This window comes from Mirounga angustirostris, unplaced genomic scaffold (genome assembly GCF_029215605.1).
Source record: "Mirounga angustirostris isolate CCGP_5_RB_7025 unplaced genomic scaffold, mMirAng1.0.hap1 SCAF_8, whole genome shotgun sequence".
Classification (NCBI taxonomy): domain Eukaryota; kingdom Metazoa; phylum Chordata; class Mammalia; order Carnivora; family Phocidae; genus Mirounga; species Mirounga angustirostris.
This window is the reverse complement of record NW_026991716.1, coordinates 50,995,676-51,017,184: the sequence shown is the minus strand read 5'-3', so window position 1 is coordinate 51,017,184 and position 21,509 is coordinate 50,995,676. Positions and strand designations below refer to the sequence as shown.

At 33.5% G+C, this 21,509-nt stretch overlaps 1 protein-coding gene across 3 annotated transcripts in view; it reads left to right on the top strand.

Annotated features, from left to right (window-relative positions):
• The window catches only part of COL21A1 (collagen type XXI alpha 1 chain), a 183,911-nt gene that overhangs the window by 111,164 nt on the left and 51,238 nt on the right, over positions 1 to 21,509 (top strand). For all 3 annotated transcript variants that reach the window (XM_064597717.1, XM_054505414.2, XM_064597716.1), the window contains 4 exons: positions 2,871 to 2,924; positions 3,762 to 3,817; positions 4,866 to 4,917; positions 5,036 to 5,089. In XM_064597717.1, the coding sequence (XP_064453787.1) occupies positions 2,871 to 2,924; positions 3,762 to 3,817; positions 4,866 to 4,917; positions 5,036 to 5,089 (216 nt within the window). The remainder of the gene's footprint in view (positions 1 to 2,870; positions 2,925 to 3,761; positions 3,818 to 4,865; positions 4,918 to 5,035; positions 5,090 to 21,509) is intronic.

The following is a 21,509-nucleotide window of genomic DNA, read 5'->3' as shown; positions in this document are numbered from 1 at the left end:
AACTGAAAATGCAGTAGCAATGTAACCATGGGGTCTGGTGATTTAAGCTGATAATGATACGGAAACTTAGAATGAAAAAAGCTGCCTTTGGAGGGTTTTATCCCTTCAATAACTATGTCACTCTTTATGTGAATATTTTTTTTTAAATATTAAGATTTAAATTTTTTTATTTAAGTGTAGCTGACACCCAATGCTACAGTAATTTCAGGTGTACAATATAGTAATTCGGTGTCTTTATATGTTATACTATGCTCACCATAAGTATAGCTCCCATCTGTCACCATACAATGTTATTATAATATCATTGACTATATTCCCTATGTTGTGCCTTTTATTCCCTTGACTTTTTCATTCCATAACTGGAAGCCTGTATCTCCTACTGCCCTTCAGCCACTTTGACCATCTTTCTACCCCTCGTTCCTCTGGCACCCATTAGTTTTCTGTAATTTATAGGTCTGATTCTGCTTTTTGTTTGTTTTTTAGATTCCACATATGAGTGAAATCATATGGTATTTGTCTTTCTCAGTCTGACTTATTTCACTTAGTCTAATATTCCTAGCTCCATCTGTATTGTTGCAAAGGGCAAGATATCATTCTTTTTAGGCTGCATAATAATCCATTATATATACATATATACATACATAACACATTTTTTTTTTACTCTATTCATCAATTGACGGACACTTGGGCTGTTTCCCTATCTTGGCTATTAAAAATAATGCTACAGTAAACATAGGGGTCCAGATATCTTTTTGAATTAATATTTTTTTTTCTTTGTGCAAATACCTAGTAGTGGAATTTTAGATCATATTGTATTTCTCTTTTTAATTTTTTGAGGAAACTCCATACTTTTCACAGTAGCTGTGCCAATTTCCCTTTTTTTTCCCCACATCCTTGCCAATACTTTTTATTTCTTAACTTTTTGATTTTAGCCATTTTGACAGGTGTGAGGTGATAGATACCTCATTGTAGTTTTGATGTGCATTTCCCTGATGATGAGTGATGTTGAGCATCTTTTCATGTGTCTGCAGGCCATCTTTATGTCTTCTTTGGAAAAATGTATGTTCAGGTCCTCTACCCATTTTAAAATCAGATTTTTTTTTTTTTTGGTGTTGTAGAAGTTCTTTATATTTTTAAAATATATATGGATATATCATTTGCAAATAATCTTCTCCCATTCAGTAGGTTGCCTTTTTGTTTTATTGATAATTCCTTTGCTGTGCAGAACCTTTTTAGTTTGATGTAGTCCCAGTAGTTTTTGATTTTGTTTCCTTTGCTTTAGCAGACATAGCCAGAAAAATGTTGTGACAACCAGTGTCAGAGAAATTATTGCCTGTTCTTTCTTCTAGACTTTTTCTGGTTTTAGGTTTCACATTTAGGTCTTTAATCCTTTTGAGTTTATTTTTTGTGTATGGTGTTAGAAAGTGTTCCAGTTTCATTATTTTGCCTGTAATTGTGCAGTTTTCCCATTTATTGAAGAAACTATCTTTTCCCTATTGTATATTCTTGCTTTCTTTGTTATAGATTAATTGACCATATAAGCATGGGCTTATTTCTGGGCTATTTTGTTTTATTGATCTATGTGTTTATTTCTGTGCCAATGCCATACTGTTTTTTTTTAAGATTTTATTTATTTATTCATGAGAGAGAGAGAGAGGCAGAGCGAGAAGCAGGCAGGGAGCCCGATGTGGGACTCGATCCCAGGACCCTGAGATCATGACCTGAGCCGAAGGCAGACGCCTAACCATCTGAGCCACCCAGGCGCCCGCCATACTGTTTTGATTACTATAGCTTTTAGTGTATCTTGAAATCTGGAAGTATGATACCTCCAGCTTTTTTCTTCTTTCTCAAGATTTCTTTGGCTATTTGGGGTCTTTTGTGGTTTCATACAAATTTTAGCATTATTTGTTCTAGTTCTGAAAAAATGCTGATGGTACTTTGATAGGGATTACATTGAATTATAGTTTTCAAACTATAGGTTTTTTACTTCCTTGGTTAAGTTTATCCCTAGGTATTTCATTCTTTTTGGTGCAATTGTGAATGTGATTCTTTTCTTAATTTCTCTTTTTGCTATTTCATTATTAGTGCATAGAAATGCTACTGATTTCTGGGCATTAATTTTGTATCCTGCAACTTTACTGAGTTCATGTACTACTCATGGTGTTTTGCTGCATCTCCAAAATTTTGGATCATTGTGTTTTCATTTTCATTTGTCTCCATGTTTTTTGATTTAAACAAGGAGGTAAGAGACCTTTACAATGAAAACTTTAAGACACTGATGAAAGAAATTGAAAATGACGCAATGGAAAGATATTTTATACCCAAGGATTAGAAGAATTAATGTTAAAATGTCCACACTACCCAAAGCAATCTATAGATTCAATGTAATTCCTTAAAATACCAACAGCATTTGGGGCACCTGGGTGGCTCATTTGGTTAAGCAACTAACTCTTGATTTCGGCTCAGGTCATGATCTCAGGGTCATGCGATGGAGCTCTGCATTGGGCTCCACGCTGAGCATGGAGCCTGCTTAAGATTCTCTCTCTCTCCCTCTCCCCCTTTCCAACCCTCCCCCTCCTCCTCATGCTTGCACTCTCGACCCCTGCAAAATATGTATATATATGCCAACAGCATTTTTCACAGAACTGGAACAAGTTCACCTAAGTCTCAGAATACTTTCCTTTTCTAATCATAAAGGAAACTGATAAATGAGGATTGATGTTTCATAGAGATAGGGTTTTAATGTAGATATGTGTTTAACTGTTCAAAGATTTTTTTTCCAGTGGATTTTGACAGGGTGAAGTTGAATATATGATGATTTTTTTAGGCTGAAATGTATTTTCTTTCATTAATTTTAGTTTTATTTTCAGGGTGACCGTGGACTTCCGGGTTTTCCTGGGCTTCATGGAATGCCAGGATTAAAGGTTGAAAAACAATCTAGTCTTTTAATATTCAGTAATGTTGCATTTTATTTTAAATTAAAACTTCTTTATGTTACAAATGTGTTATAAATAAATGCTCAAATGTAAAGTATATTAAAATAAATGATTGGATTACTATCATAATTTACATAAAGCTTTTTACAAATTTTCTTTAAAATTTCCAGTCACAAATGTTTTGGCATTTAAACATTGATGAGTAAGTTTTAATATATGAAAATTCTTTTAACTATAAGCCCTGTTATGGTACCAACTATCCTTATTTTTCCTTGTTTTTCTTCATAAAGCCTCAAAAATAGGGCTTTATAAACAAAGCTTAAATTATTTCTATTTTATTTTATATTGGCAGTTAAACTTTGTTTATAATTGGTGCTGTTTTTTTCTTTAAGCTTCAAGGGACATTTTCATATTTCTCTAAAATTCAATAATTTAATTCCAGTTAGTGAACATATAGTGTCATATTAGTTTCAGGTGTACAATATCATGATTCAACAATTCTATACCTCATTACTCAGTTCTCATCGTAAGTTTACTCTTAATCCCCTTCATCTATTTCACCCATCCCCCACATCCCCTCTGATATGCTTTATTTTAAATGAATAAAGTTGTCTTTTTTTTTTTTTTTTAACAAGAACTTGAAGCATACTTCAGAATACATGGTTTGAAAAGATATATTTAAAACAAGAGAAATAGAATACACATTTTCTTCAGGTACACACAGAAGAATTCCCTGGTTAAATCACATAAAAATAGACATAAATACTGGAATTAAAAAATTAAAAAAATAAAAATAAAATTCAGTATTTATATTTTGTCTTTTAGGGTGAAATGGGCCCCAAAGGAGATAAAGGATCAACTGGATTTTATGGCAAAAAGGGAAGTATGGATTATAAAACAAAGTATCTGTATGGAACTTTGGATGTCATAGAAGTAGAAAACTTGGATTTCAGTCCCAGCTCACTCACCATTATAGCAATTAGCTTTGTTCACCTTTCTCAGGAAATTTATTTAGAATAATGAAAAAAATAGAATAATACCTGGTGTGTGGTATTTTATAAGAATACATCATGTTATTGATCATTCTGAATTTTTAAAATATTTATAAAGAGAGATTCTTTGGGAGGAAGTGGGAACTGCTTAACAGCATGTCCATGGAGAATCAGTTATGGGCCTTCCGATTTCCTCACATTGGAGGATGATTATATTTTCTGTATATTATATTTACAATACTCACTGCTTTTTAATTTTGCCAAGATGTGGTTTCTGTTTTTAGATGCTTGTAATCCTGCATTCACCATTGCTTTTTAATGTCTTTGTGTCCACTGGCCTGGTAAAATAATGCTTTGCCGGGAGTTGTAGAGCCAACTCTAGCTGTCGTTCCATAAATTCTGTCACTACGTAAAGAGGTTAACTTTTTAACTTAAGTTTGAGTTGGAATTTTTAAATCATTATTGTACCTCCTTTGGGGATGGTGTCCAGAGGCATCCCCAATGGTCCAGCTACTATCACAGGCTATTCTACAATACAGCCTCTAGCAAAACTAGGCTGTCCAGAACCTCTGGTAAAAGAATTGTTTACCTTTGTACCAAGAAAAAGTTGGGAAACCACCAAGATCCATATGTGTGTGCCCAAGCCAACTTCAAAGAATTTGTGCTGTGAGACCTAAAGTCTTAGGAATTTGCCTAAAATGAAAAAACATGTCAGCAGGGCCCATGGTGGTTCCATGTGTGCTAAATATGCCCATGCCAAGGTCAAGCATGCTTGCTTTATTGAGCAGAAAATCATTGTGGATGTGTTGAAGGCACAAGCACAGAGTCAGAAAGCTAAGCAAACAAAAAAATGAAGCGTTTCTGAGTAATAAAAACAAAAATTGAAAATAAAATTATTGCATGGGTCGTTTTCTAAGTGTTTGTTTTTAATACAGGGTGCAAAAGGTGAAAAGGGGAATGCTGGATTTCCTGGCCTTCCTGGACGTGCTGTGAGTTTGATAGAAAAAGCTCTTCAGTATTTTACTTTAAATAAAAATTGTACTGCCTTCTTTTAGAAAGAAAAATTAGTGCAAAAAATATATTAAAATACATGTGTTTATTTTTTAGGGAGAACCAGGAAGACATGGAAAGGATGGATTAATGGGTAGTCCTGGTTACAAGGTATTTACATAAAAAAACCAAAAGATTTCTGTAACTCGTGAGTGAACATTAGAAAAATGTACTGATACTTGACTTTGTTTACATTATGACATTGGTATAAAATAATGAGCTGAAAGTGTTTTACTGTAATTTAAAAATGGTAGTAAATTTCTTTTGAGTCTACTGTGAATTCTTAGGTGTTAGAAATAGAATCTCTGGATATTAGAAGGTTGAACTTCTTTGATAAGCCATTCAAATTGGTTTGTTTGGTGGGTTAGAGGCAGAGGTACCAAGCTCTTATCTACCAATAAGGGAGGTACTTGGGTGGGAGGTAGGGGGGGACTTCATCCTTAACCTTAACAACTTCTTTACCAGTTGTATGATATTAGTATGAGAGAATTAGAGCAAGAGGAACCGCAAAGTGCCTGTCATTCACCACCCCTAAAAAACTCAAAGGCACATGCCCTTACGATGATGGGTTAGCACCATCATATTCTTACATAAAGAAACTTTTTTTGGTTAATAATCAAATAGAAATGGGCTTTCTATGCTGTAGTTTGTTAAATAAAAGGGTATCAATCCTGTATATATATTTAAGTCAGTCTATCTGGGATGTGCCAACAGCCCACATAATTGTTCTGCTATAAGTTTTTTGAATACCTAAGGAGAGGATTTGTGTAATCCATCAACCAGTGAGGCCACTTGGTCAAGCATTGGATTTAGAGATGTCATCATGGTCCCTAGTCATCAGGCCAAACTTGCTCAAAAATCCAGTTCAGATTTTCTTGGTCTGCTACTGATTTCTTTTTTGTTGGACAAATTATTCATTTATTTGCTTAATAAGTATTATGAAAGTTCCCCAAATATCCATGACTCCTTAAATATTATAAATAGTGCTTCCTGAATTTAAAATATTGGGGCTCATTTGCTAACCCATCATCATAAGAGCTCAGTCATGTGTTAATTATATTTCACTGATTCTGTATTTTATTTCCCATTTGTTAATTAAACAGACATTTACTGATATTTATTAGGTGCTAGACATACAGAGGGGAAGAAGACCGTCACAACCCTTATTTTTATGGAAGTTATAATCTAGTCTCTCTTTATTAAAGAACACAGATTCTTTTCTTTACCTGCAAATTTGGCATTCATCTAATTTAATTTTTGTCTTCTGTTACCATTAGCCCATGTGCCCCAAGAAATGAGATTATAGTTTTGGGGGGTAGTAAAGTTTAGAGACTAGAACTGAGTTGGATTCCCACCGCTTGGTGACTTTTTCTAACCAGCTGTACGTCCTTTGACAAATACTTTGACCTTCCAGTTTTCTCCATTTAAAAAATGTACCTCTGAAGCAAATAATACATTATATGTTAAAAAAAAAAAAAAAGATAGCAGGAGGGTAAGAATGAAGGGGGTGGAAATCGGAGGGGGAGACGAACCATGAGAGACAATGGACTCTGAAAAACAAACTGAGGGTTCTAGAGGGGAGGGGAGTGGGAGGATGGGTTAGCCTGGTGATGGGTATTAAAGAGGGCACGTTCTGCATGGAGCACTGGGTGTTATATGCAAACAATGAATCATGGATCACTACATCAAAAGCTAATGATGTAATGTATGGTGATTAACATAACATAATAAAAAAAATGGGATAAATGTTACCTACTTAGAATGGTGTGGTAGGGACTGAGAACAATAGAGCACCCAGCATAGTACTTGTCAGAGAATATATTCAATAAGGAATTAGTTTCTTTGTCCATTTTTTGATTAGAACATTACTTTAAGATCCTTTTTTGAGCTTTTTAAATTTATTTTTATTTTTTTTTAAGATATTTATTTATTTGACAGAGAGAGAGACAGCAAGAGAGGGAACACAAGCAGGGGGAGTGGGAGAGAGAGAAGCAGACTTCCCGCCAAGCAGGGAGCCCGATGTGGGGCTCGATCCCAGGACCCTGGGATCATGACCTGAGCTGAAGGCAGATGCCTAACGACTGAGCCACCCAGGCGCCCCTTGAGCTTTTTTTAAAAACCCACTTTATTGAGGTATGAGTGACATACAGAAGTTACATATTTCATGTATACAACTTGGTGAGTTTGTACATGAGTATATTCTCAAGAAATCATCACCACAATCAGTGCCATAAACATATCTGTCACCTCAAAAGTTTCCTCCCTCTCTTTTTTTTTTTTTTTCGTGGTGACAGCATTTAATATAAGGTCTGCCTTCTTAGCTAATTTTAAAGTTTGCATTACAGCATTGTTAACTGTAGGCACTAAGCTGTATGGTAGATTTCTAGGTCTTACTCATTTTACATAATTGAAACTTTACCCTTTGACCAATACTTCCGTGTTTCTCCCTCTCCCCAGCCCCTGGTAACCACCATTCTACTCTCTTTTTCTGTGAGTTTGACTGTTTTAGATTCCACCTGTAAGTGGGATCATATAGTATTTGTCTTTCTATGTCTGGCCTATTTCACTTAGCATATGTCTTCTGGGTTCATCCATGTTGTAACAAATGGCAGGATTTCCTTCTTTTTTGAGGATGAAGCGTATGTCTGTGTGTGTGTGTGTTTGTCTATATGTCTTATCTGTGTCTATCTAGATATCACATTTTCTTTGTTCATTCAACTGTCAAGAGACATTTAAGTTGCTTTTATGTTTTGACTATTGTGAGTAATGCTGCGGTGGACATGGCACTACAAGTATGTCTTCGAGATCCTGATTTCCATTCCTTTGGATATATACCTGGAAGGAAGATTGCCACAGCATATAGTTGTTATCTCTTTAATTTTTCGAGGAACCTCTGTAACTGTTTTCCATAGTGACTATATCAATTTACATTCCCACCAACAGTGTACAGGGCTTCTAGTTTTTCCACATCCTTTCCAAGATTTTTTTTTTTTTTTTTTTTGGCTAATAGCCCCAACAGATTTGAGATGATATTCCACTGTGGTTTTGATTGCATTTCCCCATTGATTAGTGATGTTGAGCTCCTTTTCATATACTTGTTGGTCATTTATGTCTTTTTGCAGAAATGACTATTCAGTTCCTTTGCCCATTTTTAAATTGGGTTGTTGTTATTATTACTGCTATTGAATTGTAGGAGTTCCTTATATATTTTGGATATTAACCCTTTATCAGATAGATACATGGCTTGCAAATATTTTCTCCTAATCTGTGGGTTGCCTTTTCATTTTGTTGATGGTTTTCTTTTTTTGTGCAGAAGCCTTTTGGTTTGATGTAGTCCCACTTCTCTAATTCTGCTTTTGTTGCCTATGCTTTTGGTTCCTGGATTGTACGTAGGAATTTTGGGATTCTTTTTTCTATTTATATAAAAAATGCCATTGGGATTTTGATAGGGATTTCATTGAATCTGTAGGTCATTTGTGGTAGTGTGGACATTTTAACAATAAAAAATGTTCCAATCCGTGAACTAGGGATTAGGAATGGCTTTTCATTTATTTATGTCTTAATTTCTTTCATCAGTGTTTTGTAGTTTTTAGTGTATAAGTCTTTCTCCTTTTTGGTTTAGTTTATTTCAAATTATTATTTTTGATGCTATTATAAATATGGTTGCTTTCTTAATTTCCTTTTTGTATGGTTTGCTGTTAGTGTATAAAAATGCAATTGACTTTTGTATGTTGATTTCATATCCTGCAACTTTACTGAATTTATTAGTTTTGACAATTTTTTAATGGAGTCTTTAGGTTTTTCCATATATGAGATCATGTCATCTACAAACAGAGACAATTTTCTTTCTTTTACAATTTAGATGTTATTTCTTTCTTTTTCTTGCCTAATTTCTCTGGCTAGTACTTTCAGTACTGTGTTGAAAAGAAGTGGCAAGAGTGGGCATCTTTGGCTTGTTTCTGATCTTAAAGGAAAAGCTTTCAGTTTTTTTTCATTAAATATGTTCACTGTGGGTTTTTCATATATATGTCATCTTTATTGTGTTGAGTTAAATTCCTTCTATACCTAGTTTTTTGAGACTTTTAATCATGAAATGGTGTTTTGTCAAATGTTTTTTTCTACATTTCTTGAGATGATGTGATTTTTATCTTTTTTTCTGTTAATCTGATATATCACATTGATTTGCATATACTGCCATCTTTGCATCCCAGGATAAATCCCACTTCATTATGGTGGATGATCCTTTCAATATGCTGTTGAATTCAGTTGGATATTATTTCTTCAGGAGTTCTGCATGTATGTTCATCAAGAATATTGGCCTGTAGTTTTCTTTCCTTGTGGTTTTAGTATCATGCTAATACTAACCTCATAAAATGATTTGGGAACTGTTTCCTCTTTTATTTTTTGGAAGATTTTAAGAAGGATTCATATTAATTCTTTAAATGATTAGTGGAATTTATCTGTGAAGTCTGCCTGTCCTGGGACTTTCTTTATTTTAGGAGATTTTTCATTACTGATTCAATCTCCTTATTTGTTATTGGTCTGTTCAGGCTTTCTCTTTCTTCTTAATTCAGTCTTGTTAGGTTTTATATTTCTAGGAATTTATCCATTTCTTCTAGTTTTTCCAGTTTGTTGGCATATAATTATTCATAAGAGTCCCTTGTGATCTTTTTTATTTCTGTGGCATCAATGTCACAGAAATAAAATGTCTCTTCTTTTGTTTCTGATTTTATTTGAGTCTTCCCTTTTTTTTTCTCAGTCTAGCTAACTAAGGATTTGTCCATATTTTAGATCTTCTTAAAAAATAAACTCTGGCTTTAATTATTTTTTCTTTTGTTTTTGTATTCTCTGTTTCATTTATTCTTGCTCTAATCTTAATTATTTCCTTCCTCCAGCTAACTTTGGGCTTGGTTCTTTTTTTTCTAGTTTTTGCCCTTTTTTTAAAAAAAGATTTTATTGATTTATTTGAGAGAGAGAGCACACAAGAGCGGGGAGAGGCAGAGGGAGAAGGGGAAGCAGACTCCCCGCTGATCAGGGAGCCCTACTTGGGGCTCGATCCCAGGACCCTGGGATCATGACCTGAGCCCAAGGCAGACGCTTAACTGACTGAGCCACCCAGGTGTCCCTAGTTTATTTCCCTTTTTGATATTAATCTGGATAGCGTGTTTGCATGAACATACCTACAAGTGTAAACCTTATTTCACTTGTTAACAGGTTTATTCATAAATAAGCCACACGTTACAGAGTTTACCTATTTAATTTACTGCACACACAATTCAGTGATTTTGAGTATATTTACAGAGTTACTCAGTCATCACTGTAATCTAATTTTAGAACATTTTCATCACTTCAAAAAGAAATCTTATACCCATTAGCAGTCACTCCCAATTTCCTACCAGCCACTTGTGCTCTATTTTTAGCCCTCTGCAACCTCTAATCTACTTTATATCTTTGTGGATTTGCCCATTCTGAATATGGAGTTTTAGTTTGCATTTCCATGATAATGGCAGTGTTGATATCTTTTTATGGGCTTGTTGGCCATTGATGTTATCTTCTTTTGTGGGATGTCTATTCAAAATATTTGACCAATTAAAAAAAATTTGGGTTTTTATCTTCTTATTAATGAGTTGTAAGATTTCTTTATGTGTTCTGGCTATAAGTTCTTTATCAGATATATGTTTGAAAATACTTTCTTGCCCTCGTATTGTTTTTTCACTTTCTTAATTGTGTCTTTTGATAAGAAAAGGTTTTTAATCTAGATGAAGTCCAGTTTCTTAATTTTTTTTTTTGTGGTTCATGCCTTTTGTATCATATTTAAGAATATTTACCTAACTTAAGGTTACAAGACTTTCTCTTGTCTTTTCTTCTAAAAGGAAAAAAATCAGTTTTTCTAAATACTTATATTTAGAACATTATATTTATAAAACTTTATCATCTTAGCCTATAAATTTAGGCCTATGATCCATTTTGATGATTTTAATTTCTATGTATGACATGAGGAAAAAGTCAGGATTGTACATTAGTACACCTAATTCTTTTTTTTTCCATTAGTACACCTAATTCTTTCAGCATCATTTATTTTTTTTCTTTTAAAATTTTTTATTTAAATTTAAATTTTATTTAAATCCCATTTAATTAACATATACTGTATTATTAGTTTCAGAGGTAGAATTCAGTGATTCAGGGCACCTGGGTGGCTCAGTCAGTTAAGTGTCTGCCTTGGGCTCAGGTCATCCTGGGATCAAGTCCCATATCCAGCTCCCTGCCTCCCCCTCTACCCCTCTCACCTGTTTGTGTTCTCACTCTCTCATGTTCTCTTTCTCAAATAAATAAATAAATATTAAAAAATATTAAATATTTAAAAAAATTCTGTGATTTGTCAGTTGCATATAACACCCAGGGTTCATTACATCAAATGCCCTCTTAATGCCCCTCCCCCAGAAGATCAGCAACAGCCAGCCAAGACCAAGTTTATTGATCAGTGAGAACGGCAGAACTCCAGCGCTAGGGGAATACTGCACATAGAATTCAAGGCTTTTTTCCCATGATTCTTTAGTCCTTCAAAGTTAATTTTTTTAACTTTTTTTTTTTGAATTTTTCTTTTTCCCTTTTTTAACCAACATCTTAATCTCTTTTTAAAAAAAAAAATCTTTTTTATTTTTCATTTTTAGAGTCATATTCTATCCCTTCATAGTAGTTACCCTTATTTTTGGTATATATATATATAAGTTCTCTCTTTCAGCATCATTTATTAAAAAGACTATCATTTCCCATTGAATTACATGAGCATTTTCACCAAATAAAATTTGATCAATACAATTGAAACTATTTTTGGACTCTTGATTCTGTTGCACTAATCTATACATCTGGCCTTTTGTCAACAACACACTGTCTTGATTATCATAGCTTTAAAGTTTTGAAATCTGACAGTTTAAGTATCTAAACTTGTTTTTCTTTTTAAAATTGTAACGGATATTCTAAGTGTATGAAATTCCATATAAGCTTAAGTGTCAGCTTGAAAAACTACAAAAAAGCCTGAGTTTTATTAAGTATACTTTTTAGTTTGGAATAGTTTTAGATTTATAGGAAAGTTGCAGATACAGTATACAGAATTCCCTTACACACTTTACCCAGTTTCTCCTGATGTTAACATCTTATATTACTATGGCACATTTGTCAAAACTAAGAAATCAATATCAATGCACTGATGTAAATTGAACTCCATACTTTATTTGGATTTTATTAGTTTTTCAAGAATGTTCTTTTTCTGTTCCATGATCTAATTGAGGATATACCACATAGCATTATTTTTTTATGCCTCCTTAGTCTTTTGTAATATATGATAATTTCAGTCTTCTTTTTCATGATTTTGACAGTTTTGAAGAGCTTTGGTTCTGTATTTTGTAGAATGTTACTCAGTGTGGGTTTTTCTGATGTTTTCCTCATGATTACGCTGGAATAATAGGTTTTTTTTTTTTTCGTGGGGAGGGAAGGATAACACAAAGGTGAAGTGCCCATCTCATCATATCAGAGAGTATATGCTATCCACATGACTAATCATTGATTATATTAACTTTGATCATTTGGTTATGGTAGTATTTGTCATGTTTCTTCATTGTGAAGTTATTGCTTTTTTTCTTGCACTTTTTTTTTTGGAATTGAGTTACCAAGTCCAGCCCCTACTCAAGATAGGGCAGAAGGGCTGAGATTAAGCTTAAACTTTTAGAGAGGGGAGTATGTATATATATATCTTTACATTTGTTTGAGGAGAGTTATGGTTGTAACAGTCTTCCAATCCATGAACATAGTATATCATTTCACTTATAGTTTTTCTTTATCTCAGCAATGTTTTGTAGTTTTCAGTGTACAGATCTTGTATGTCTTTTGTTAAATTTATACCCAAATATTTCATTTTTAAAAATATTCTTGTGAAGAGATTTTTAAAGATTTATTTTTTTGTTACTAGCCTATGAAAATAGAACTAGTTTGGTATGTTGATCATATATCCTGCAATATTGCTAAACTCACTTAATGATTCCTGCAACTTTATTTGGAAATTCCTTACATTTTTCTGTATAGATGATCATGGTATTTAGAAATAAATACCATTTTCTTCTTCTAGACTAATCTGTATGACTAAAATTTATTTTAATGATTTTATTGCACTGTACAGGCCCTTCAGTACAATCTTGAATAGTAGTGAGAGTGTACATTTCTTGCCTTGTTCCTAACCCTAGGCAGTCTTTTACCAGTAACTGTTGGTTGTTGATTTTATATAGAAACCCTTCATCAGGTTGAGAAAATTCCTTTTTATTTGTAGTCTTTTGAGAGTTTTTCTCTTTAATTATGATCAGGTGTTGAATTTTTCAAAAAATTTTTCGGCATTTATTGATTTATATTGTTTTCCTCCCTTATTTCATTAATATGTATAACATTGATTTTGTATGTTACATTAATCTTGCATTATTGGGATAAATGCCAGTTAGCCATTTTATATTATTCTTTTTATGACTGCTGGATTCAATTTGGAAATATTTTATTAAGTACTTTTGTGTCTGTGTTCATGAGAGATAATGGTCAGTAGTTTTCTTGTGATTTTTTTGTATGGCTTTGGTATCAAGGTAATATTAGCTTTTCTGAAAGATTTGTGTAGAATTGGTATCATTTTTTTCCTTGTTTGGTAGAATTTACCAGTGAAACTGTCTGGACTTGGGCTTTGTAAGTGTAAGGAAGATTCTAATTACTAATTAAATTCCTTTACTAAATATTGGGCTATTTAGTGTTTCTCTTTCTTCTTGAGTAAGTTTTGGTAATTTGTGCCTTTCAAGGAATTTGTTCATTTCATTTCCAGTTTGTTGGCATATTTTATTTATTACATTGCCTTATTCTTGTCCTTTTATTTATTTTTTAATTTTTTTTTTTTAAGATTTTATTTGCGAGAGAGAGAATGAGAGACAGCATGAGAGGGAGGAGGGTCAGAGGGAGAAGCAGACTCCCTGCTGAGCAGGGAGCCCGATGCGGGACTCGATCCCAAGACTCCAGGATCATGACCTGAGCCAAAGGCAGTTGCTTAACCAACTGAGCCACCCAGGTGCCCTCTTGTCCTTTTAAAATTATTTGTTTTATTTTTTAAATTTTAATTCTAGTGTAGTTAACATACAGTGTTACATTAATTTCAGGTGTATGGTATAGTGATTCAGCAAGCCTATCCATTACTCAGTGCTCATCATGAAAAGTGTATTCTTTAATCCCCATCACCTATTTTACCCATCCCCCCCGTGCACCTCCCCTCTGGTAACCATCACTTTGTTCTCTATTCTTAAGAGTCTGTTTCTTGGTTTGTCTCTCTCTCTTTTTTTTCTCTTTGCTCATTTGTTTTGTTTCTTAAATTCCACACATGAATGAAATCATGTGGTATTTTTCTTTTTCTGACTATTCCACTTAGCATTATACTCTCTAGCTCCATCCATGTTGTTGCAAATGACAAGATTTCATTCTTTTTTATGGCTGAATAATATTCCATTGTATATATGTGCCACATCTTTATCCATTCATCTATTGATGGGCACTTGGGCTGCTTTCATAATTTGGCTTTGTAAATAATGCTGCAATAAATAGAGGGGTGCATGTATCCCTTTCAATTAGCGTTTTTGTATTCTTCAGGTAAATACCTAGTAGTGCAATTATGGATCGTAGGATAGTTCCATTTTTAACTTGTTGAAGAACCTCCATACTGCTTTCCACAGTGGCAGCACCAGTTTGTGCTCCCACCAGAAGTGCACAAGGCTTCCTTTTTATGCACATTCTCTCCAACATTTGCTTCTTGTGTTTTATATTTTAGCCATTCTGACAGGTGTGAGGAGATACCTAATCATAGTTTTGATTTGCATTCCATGATGATGATGATGATGAGCATCTTTTCATGGGTCTGTTGGCCATCTGTATGTCTTCTTTGGAGAAATGTCTGTTCATATCTTCTGCCATTTTTAAATTTGGTTATTTGTTTTTTGGTAGTTCAGTTGTATAAATTCTTTATATATTTTGGATACTAACCCTTTATCAGAGATGTCATTTGCAAATATATTCTCCCATTCAGAAGGTTGTCTTTTAGTTTTGTTGACTGTTTCCTTTGCTGTGCAGCAGTTTTTACTTTGATATAGTCCCAGTTGTTTACTTTTGCTTTTGTTTCCCTTGCCTCAGGAGACATATCTAGAAAAAAGTTGTTAAGATTGATGTTGGAGAAATTACTGCCTGTACTTCTTCTAGGATTTTTTTTAATTTTTTTTTTTTAAGATTTTATTTATTTATTTGACAGAGACACAGCGAGAGAGGGAACACAAGCAGGGGGAGTGGGAGAGGGAGAAGCAGGCTTCCCGCGGAGCAGGGAGCCCAACGTGGGGCTCGATCCCAGGACCCTGGGATCATGACCTGAGCCAAAGGCAGATGCTTAACGACTGAGCCACCCAGGCGCCCCACTTCTTCTAGGATTTTTATGGTTTCAGGTCTCACAGTTAAGTCTTCAATTCATTTTGAATTTATCTTTGTTTGGTGTAAGCAAGCAGTCCAGTTTCATTCTTTTGCATGTAGCTGTCCTTTTTTCCCCAGTACCATTTGTTGAAGAGCTTGTCTCTTTCCCATTGGATATTCTTTCCTGCTTTGTCAAAGATTAATTGACCATATACATGTGGATTTATTTCTGGGCTTTCTGTTCTATTACATTGATCTGTGTGCCTGTTTTTGTGCCATATTCTTGTCCTTTTAATGTATGATTTTTAATGTTCTTTCATTCCTGATATTATATATTATGTAATAATCATTTGTTATTGGTGGTTATAATTGAATTCATGCACCGCAGGGTTTTTTCTCAGCTTCTCCATTATCATCTGGACCTGATGCTCTTTGTGTTGAATAGCTTCTTGATAACTTTCTCTTATTTCTTACATGGAAATTGCTTGGCTTAAGCACTCTATCTCTCACAGGGTCAATAATAGTAAACTTCATTCTTTTAGGAAATTAGTTATTCCATCTAGATTTTTCAAATGACTTATACAGGATTGTGCAAATCCTTTAATGGTTTTTAAAAAGTTTTCTTGGTTTCAGTAATTATTCTTCCTTTGTTATTTCTTTGAATATTTATGCTTTCGCTTTCTACTTTTTTTTGTTTGTTTTTTTTTTGCTTGATTAAAAATGAGATTTTGGCTTTTTTATTTTGTTGGTTTTTTTCCCCCCCAAAGATCCAACATAATTTAATTTTTAACTTCATTGATTTTCCATTTCTGGTTTTTCTTTTGTTTTTATTTTGGTCTGTACTACTTCCTTCCTTCCTTCCTTTTTTTTTTTCTTATATTTTTCTAGATTTTACAATTGGGAAATGAATTTATTTTTGCTGCATTACTATTTTTTGCTTTTAGTATTTAAATTTATACATACTTTTTGATTATTGTTTCAATTGTATTCCCTTGATTTTAATGTGCAGTGTTTTCATTATTACTTTTTAGAAATTCTGTAATTTTGATCTTCTCTTTTTCCTAGAAATTGCTTAAAAGTTTAAAAAAATTTATGTTGAAAATTCTTTTATTTTGATTCTGTTGTCAACTTCTGGTTTTATTGCACTATATTGGAGAATGTTATTTGCATAACGTCTTCTTAATGGGATTTGTTGTAATTTTTTCCTGGGCTTATATGTTCAATTGTCAGAAATGTTTCCTGTCATATAAGAAGGTAAATATCTATTTTGAGAATGGGAAACTCAATATACATTTGTAAAATTTTCTTTATTGAATATCTTCTTTAAATATTCTATATATTTAATTTTTTTTAACCTATCTTGTGTCATCTAGTCATTTTTATCTAGTCGTCTTCTATCCTGTTTCATGAATGGGGTTTTTATTTGTTGCATGGATATTCATAACTCTTACATCTTCATTTTGGATTGTGGCTTTTGACATCAAGTTTTAGCTGGAAGTTTACTTTGTCTTATATATGAGAATTGCATTTCTTCATTTTGATTATTCTTATTTGCTTAAACCTTTGCGCATTCTTTGGTTTGCTTTTTCCATAATTTTTAGTTTCTCTTATCTCAGGCGTAGAGTTGGTCTTTCCTTTTAAAAGCAGTTTGAAATTTTTTTCTTTTAAGAGATTGAGTCTATTTTTATTCACTAATAGGTTTGGCCTTACATCTGTCATAATGCTTATGTTCTAATTTTGTTATATTACTATGTGCCCTGTGCACTATTTGCTATGCTTCTTTCTCAACGTGGTCAGTTTTAAATTTCTTTTTGCCTTGCCTTTCTTTGGGATTTAGGAAGTTTATGTTTTTCCAGTGCTCTTTTTCCTTCCAGTTTCATTGAGTTAATTGACATACAGCACTGTATACATTTAAGGTGTACAAGAGAATGATTTTACCTACATATATTTTGAAACGATGACCACAAAAACTTTAGTTAACATCCATCACCTCTCATATAGGTCCAAAAAATTTTTTTTCTTGTTATAAGATCTCAGGATCTCTAGTCTCTCAGCAGCTTTCACATATACCATACAGCAATGTTAACTACTGAGGGTCTTTATACAAATACCTTTAGTCGCCTATAAAAATACAGTTTAGAATTCCTTTAGAAGCCTTTTGCCTTCCTTAGGCATCTATGCTTTGTGTTGCTAACTTTAAATGATACCTTATCATCTCTGTGGCAGTTAATGAATTCTATTTTCCTCTTTCCTTCCTCCTCTTCTTATTTGTTTAATGATATTACTTCTACTTCATCAGATTATGTAATATTTATAAACGATTTTCCATTCATGTCCCTCCTTTGCTTCAAATCTGCAATTAAATATATTCAGTGTTCATCACCAGCCCCTTTACCAATAATTCCTAGTCACCATTTTGGTTTATGAAGCTTTTTCTATAGTGTATTCCTTAGGAAGTGCTTGTGAATACAGTATTCTCTGAATTCTTGTATTTTAACATGTTTTCTTTGTTCTTGCTACTTGAATGACAATTTGGCTGTCACTGTCTTGTCGCTGTCATTAGAAACTCTTGTCTCAGTGCTTTTCACGGTTTTTCTTTGAATTTCTTTGAGATGTTGTTCCATGGCTGTTATGTGTGCTTCTGATGTCAACCTAATTGTCTTTCCTTTGTAAGTGGCTTTGTCTTTTCATATGGAAGCCTGGAGAGTTAAAACAAAACAAAAACCTTTATGTGGAAAGTCTAAGAGCATAATTTATGTCTCAGAATTAAGAATTCCACTTATCCCAGAATCCTTTTAATAAGTGGATTCAGGGCTTCTTTTAATTCTGGAGTATTATCTTGGATTATAGTTTTTAAAATATGTATATATATTTAAGGTTTTATTGATTTATTTTAGAGAGAGAACATGATTGAGAGGGGCAAAAGGACAGGGATAGAGAATATCCGTGCTGAGCACGAAGCCCGATGCAGGGCTCCATGTCATGACCCTGAGATCACTGTCTGAGCTGAAACCAAGAGTCAATCACTTAACTGACTGAGCCACTCAGGTGCCCCTTGGATTATAGTTTTAAATAGAAGTTCTGTTACATTGTTTTAATTTATATCTAAGGACTCTAATTTTAGATATGTTGCGACTTCTTGAGCTAACTTCTACCTCTACCACTTGCCTCACCTTTTTTATCTTTTTTAAAAAATTCATTTTTATTGGCTATGTTTAGTTTTTTCTCTCTCAGTGCCTTTAAAAATTTAAAGTTAAATATTTTCTCCCTTAGTTTCTAGTAATTTAATTGTGATAGCTGAGATTATTTTGTCTTTTCAATTTATTTCCTGTGTTCTTATTTTATATCATCCTTGCTTATGTCTGAAAAATACTTGTGTAACATTAATCCAGGTTATGGCATTTTGTTGCAGTTTTTTCCTGCTTCATGTTTATTTTTGTGTGAGGGAAATTTACTGAAATGTTTGGATTCTCATTTTCTGTTTTTCATTTAGTAGTTTTGTTTGGATATTGTCTGCAAGTTTTCTCAATTTGAAATGTTTTAAATATATTTAGACCTCTAATAGTAGGGGTATAAAAGTTTGAGTGGCTTACTAGGCTTCTTATTTCTTGAGCATCTCCTTTTTATGTATAGTAAAGTTTGATGTTTAATTAATGGAATTGTTTATTGGGATGGGTTAAGTATGTCTTCTGTTGGGGAGGTGGAGAAATGAGAAGTACAATGTGTGCATTTAAGATTTCTGTGGCACATTTAAGAGTAAATGTCCAGCAAGTAGTTAAATCCTGATAAGGAGCTCTATCTCATTTGGAGAGGGGAAGGAATTGGAGAGTGAACAGAACTGGAAGGGATTATGGCAGGAGCCTGCTTCTCCCTCTGCCACTCCCCCTGCTTGTGCTCACTTGTATGTACTCTTTCTCTCCTTCTCTCTCTCTCTTTCTCTCTCTCTCTCTTTTTCTCTGACAAATCTTTAAGAGAGAGAGGTAAAAAAAAAAAATAGAATGGGTGGATGAAAATTCAGGTTAGTGTGTTGGTTTGGTGGCAAGATGTTGACTTCTGTTTTCTCTAAAGAAGTGCAAATTGTCACCGGTTGAGAGGGAAAAGTAAAGAAATAGAGAAGCCGCGTTGAAGTCTCGTTGAAGCTGGAAGTTATAGTCTATGTGACTGTCATACAATTTTCCCCCTCGCATTGCTATACTTATGTTATACTATACTTATACTATAACATTGCTGTACTGGGTCTGAGGAGGCTTTCAGTTTGATTTACTGAATATTGAGGTTTGCCTAAGCAAGTGCAGCAGATGAACAGATAAAGGGATGAGAATTTCAGTTAGCAATTGAAATACTGAAAAACAGTGTTTAAACTGGGTATGAAGAGACGTGAAACCAGGACAGGACACAGGATAGCAACAGACATAATTTATTGGATACTTACTACATGCCTGGCTCTTTTCCCAGCACTTTATATGCATTCTCACATTAATCTCATAAATCACTGAACTGTAAGTAAAAAAAAAAATTTTATCCTTTTACAGATGAGGAAACTAAGAATGGAGAAGATTAATAACTTGGCCAAGATCATGTAGACATAATTTAATAACCAATGAAAATTCCTTTCACCAAATTGTTGAAAAATCATGTTACGCCCAAATAGTCTTTCTAAAATATAGAAAATGTTGATGAAACTATTAGACTCTACTGTTTTTATGACATTTTAAAATATTAAAATATTAACTATATTTTTTAATTTTAATTTTAATTTTTTTAAAAGATTTTTATTTATTTGACAGAGACAGAGATAGCGAGAGCAGGAACATAAGCAGCGGGAGAGGGAGAGTAGGTTTCCCGCCAAGGAGGGAGCCCGATGTGGGACTTGATCCCAGGACCCTGGGATCATGACCTGAGCCAAAGGCAGACGCTTAATGACTGAGCCACCCAGGCGCCCTAACTATATTTTTTTAGATACTTATTTTTTCTAAACAATAATGCTAAACCATAGCAGTAGAAATATAAAAATACCGTGTTATTTGAAAGAATGCAACATAAAAGAAATCATAAGACAAAGGATAGTTAAGACCCCAACTTTTTGGTGGCAGTGGATCAGCTCACTTTTATGAATCTTCCCTTCTGTGCCTAGAGATGTGCAAGGCACTTTCACAAAGCCTCTTATTTTGTTAAAAAAAATCTTATGACATTGGGAGTATTAATGTCACTTAGACAGTAAGGTCAGATTAAGACAGATGAATTAATTTATCCAGAAGTGCATTCAGTTACACAACAGAGATAGAATTCCAGGCCTAGTTTGTGTGGTTCCCCTCTCTGCATGATTCCTCCTAAACTTCTTGTCTGTTTATTTGGTAAGCAGGGAGAAGCTTCCCTAAGTCTTAGATCTTCAGTATATCTTTTGGCATGCTAGAGGTTTGTTTACAAACTAAGAATCAACCATGTAGTAAGATCAAAGTCAAAATAAAGTATTTAACAATAAAATAAGGAAACTCCTCAAAATTAAATTATATTTTAAAGGTCACCCACCTGATTTTGAGGGTTGTGATGGCCACAAACTAAGTTATTCTCCATTCTTTTAATTTTTTTGTGGGTAAGTACCAGAGGCCATAGCATGAAAGGAAATACACATGCAATGCAAGTTTTACATGTCTGTTGTTGGTTGAAATTCCTTCTTAAAAATAGCTGCTTTTTGTGGAATAAATCATCTTTGACATTAGCTGTAGAAACTGGATTTAGAAATAATGTTTAGTGTAACATTTTTTCAATTCTTTTATATTAAGAAAGAAATTAATAATAGGATAGCAAAATAATAAATTAGAGCTAGGGACATGCTATATGCGTTTTTTCCACCATTCAAACAAATATACATGTACAAGGTTCTCCAGGCCATGAAAGCAATCAAATGATCAGGTTAGGTTCTGATTACAACACTGAATTTCACAGGTTGTGTATTGCCTTTAATTATTTTATGGAAAATGGCCCCAAAGAAATCATCCTTCATCTCCCAATGAAACATTATTCAGGCAATCAAGAGGACACTTCTAGGTAAAGATGATTTACC